Raw genomic sequence first — 2,537 nt, forward strand, 5'->3', positions numbered from 1 at the left:
TCCTCCTCCACCGGCTCGTCCAAGGAGATATCCTCCTCCACCGGCTCCTCCCCAGCGCCTTGAGGCTGGGGGGGCTGCACTTCAGCGCCCTGAGGAGGGGTAGGCGCCACCCCACGCGCAACCTCCGCCAACGGAGTTTGTTGGCCATCTTGGACCCCTTTCAACAGAATTGAATAATACTTTGTACATTTTGACATTTAAGTATCAAACGAGTTTTATACCACGAACGCGGCTCCAACAGTCGCGTGCCAAGTGGCCATAGCGATCGCAATTATTGCAACGCCGGCCCCTGGCGTTGCGACCGCTATGGCCAACACGACCTCCACGGCCTACGTGGCCTACGTGGCCTCCGCGCCCTCCACGGCCTATGTGGCCTCCACGGCCTATGTGGCCTCCACGGCCTATGTGGCCTCCACGGCCTATGTGGCCTCTGTGGCCTCCACGGCCTTCATGGCCTCCACGGCATCCGCGGCCTCCACGACTTCCAGGGGGCCCCATTGCCCCCGTTGAAATACCGCCCCCTCCTCCGCCTTCCTCACGTCCATTGGTGTTCAGGTGCACATGGTGCACCGTAACATTACAGTTTTCCGATATATAAAATAGTTTATCCATTTTCTTAACTACAATTTGAAATAAAGACATTTATTGTTATGGTACTAATCTTTCTTTCACTCACGGACTATTTTCACATTCATGGAAGCTGATTTTAATAGTAAAAAATATTAACGGGATTGAATAACAGGGAAGAAAAAGGTTGCACTGGAATAATCTTAAGACTTATTAATTTTAACAGTCTTGTAACCTTGTTTATCTTAATTACGGGCCTGTATCGTAATTTTAATATTCTGCCTTCTTTCTACTTCCCCTAAGCCTTAGCTGCAGCCATTAAAGAAAGCAGCGTTCATGAACCGAGGCTTAAGGGATATATTTTGAAAAAAGACTTTAAAAAGATTTCAAAGTGAAAATATAAGCTGTTGGTGCTTGAAAGACTACTAATAATGTAATTAAAGGCTAAATAAATTCTATTTGCTAATAAATTTTCCATTTAAAATCATATTCCATGACAATAAGTATAAAGCTAAATTCCCTTACTTCTTCTCGTCTCAATGTTTTAAAAGTGTAAGTGCGTTCAGCAATCACTACCAAGTTCTCGGTTTAATGCCGAATTGTAATTTTGCGCCTTTATGGTACACCTAGCTGAACGCTGCTAATGAAACCGGGCAATACGGTAAATTTAGTTTATACATTTATAGACCTTTCTCCGTGGTTTTAAAGGAAAAAAAATAAGAAAATTCAAAGAATAACAGTTAAATTTGCAATATTCCTTTATTTTTTTCTCGGATAACGCCATAAATTGCAGGAAACAATCAAATAATAATTTTAAAAGTGGCGGTATAGGAAGTTTGTTCTGTTTCAAGCGACATCTCTAGGAAAAACATGTTCAGGCTCTCTCTTAGAAGGGACGACAAACAGTATAATTTCGGCATTAATGTCCTATTTGTAACCTTATTCTTGATCTTAATATAAGTTTAGTCGTTTTAAGTAATTTCTTTACTAAACTACCTGTTGCAACTAATAAGCACGTGTTCAGAATCTATTTACAATGCCATACAATAAACGATGCGTCATTCTTGGATGTTCAAATTGTAGTGACAATCTAGCCCAAGATGGTTCTTACAGTTTACATTTATTTCAGAAAGGTATTGTAAACCTTAACAAAAAGTGCCTTTTTGGGCGACTGGGGAATTTGGCTAAGTTTTTCCCAACATAAAGGTAATCATGATCTTACTGAAAAGTGGATTCTGGCTACAAATCGTGGTAAAAAGTGGAAACCGAACAAAGTTTCCGTTATTTGTTCAAAACATTTTAGTGACGACGATGTTATTGTTACTAAAGGGAGAAAAAGGATGTTACTTAAACCACATTCAGTACCAATTCTTGGAACAATTTTACATAACGAGCTTGAAGAGAGCTCAAATTCTAAAATTTTACTAACAGTACATGACGATATAAATCTAGTACATGTTCAAGCTTCTGATGATAATGAAAGAGAAACAGCAATTAAATCAAAACCAACTGAAGGTAACCCTGCGCTTGTAGATAAAGTCATGACACCCTGCATGGATAGAATTAGTATTGAAACAGCGAAAATTGGTACCGAATGTAAAGCTACGCAAACAGTCATTATTACAATGGCTACAAAAGGTACTTAGACACTTAACATAAACAATGCTTGGTTTCAATCGAAAGAAGTTATTCGGGCATTGCTGCTAGAAGAGAAACCATTCCGAAATGATTGATTAGAAACAGTATCAAAACTAACCACAAATGAAGAATATAGTATGAAGAATAGTTTGAAAGAAGAAATGGAAAACACTTTTTAATATTTTAAACAGATGCCAGAGATATTTGTAAAGAATACCTTTTAAATTCCTTCCAAGCTTAATTGCAACAATTGCAAACAACATGCGACGGAAGATGAAGTCTAGAAATTGTGAAAGGAACTAAATGCAAGAGTAATTTTTACTGAACATTTT

At 38.9% G+C, this 2,537-nt stretch overlaps 1 protein-coding gene across 1 annotated transcript; it reads left to right on the top strand.

Annotated features, from left to right (window-relative positions):
* The first annotated feature begins 1,339 nt into the window (after positions 1-1,339).
* On the top strand, positions 1,340-2,300 carry LOC149624224 (uncharacterized). The gene is made up of 4 exons (XM_089852253.1): positions 1,340-1,700; positions 1,774-1,818; positions 1,897-2,205; positions 2,251-2,300. The coding sequence occupies exons 1-4, from the start codon at positions 1,604-1,606 to the stop codon at positions 2,298-2,300; spliced, it is 501 nt and encodes a 166-aa protein (XP_089708379.1). The 5' UTR covers positions 1,340-1,603.
* Positions 2,301-2,537: the final 237 nt, after the last annotated feature.

Source organism: Phalangium opilio, unplaced genomic scaffold (genome assembly GCF_054372755.1).
Source record: "Phalangium opilio isolate 3A_F unplaced genomic scaffold, DU_Popi_V2 ptg000106l_1, whole genome shotgun sequence".
NCBI lineage: Eukaryota > Metazoa > Arthropoda > Arachnida > Opiliones > Phalangiidae > Phalangium > Phalangium opilio.

Coding starts and splice junctions, on each gene's coding strand:
- LOC149624224 (XM_089852253.1), top strand. CDS start 1,604: ATGCCATACAATAAACGATGCGTCATTCTTGGATGTTCAAATTGTAGT. Junction 1,701..1,773: donor TTTACATTTATTTCAGAAAG/GTATTGTAAACC, acceptor CCCAACATAAAG/GTAATCATGATCTTACTGAA. Junction 2,206..2,250: donor TATTACAATGGCTACAAAAG/GTACTTAGACAC, acceptor TTCAATCGAAAG/AAGTTATTCGGGCATTGCTG.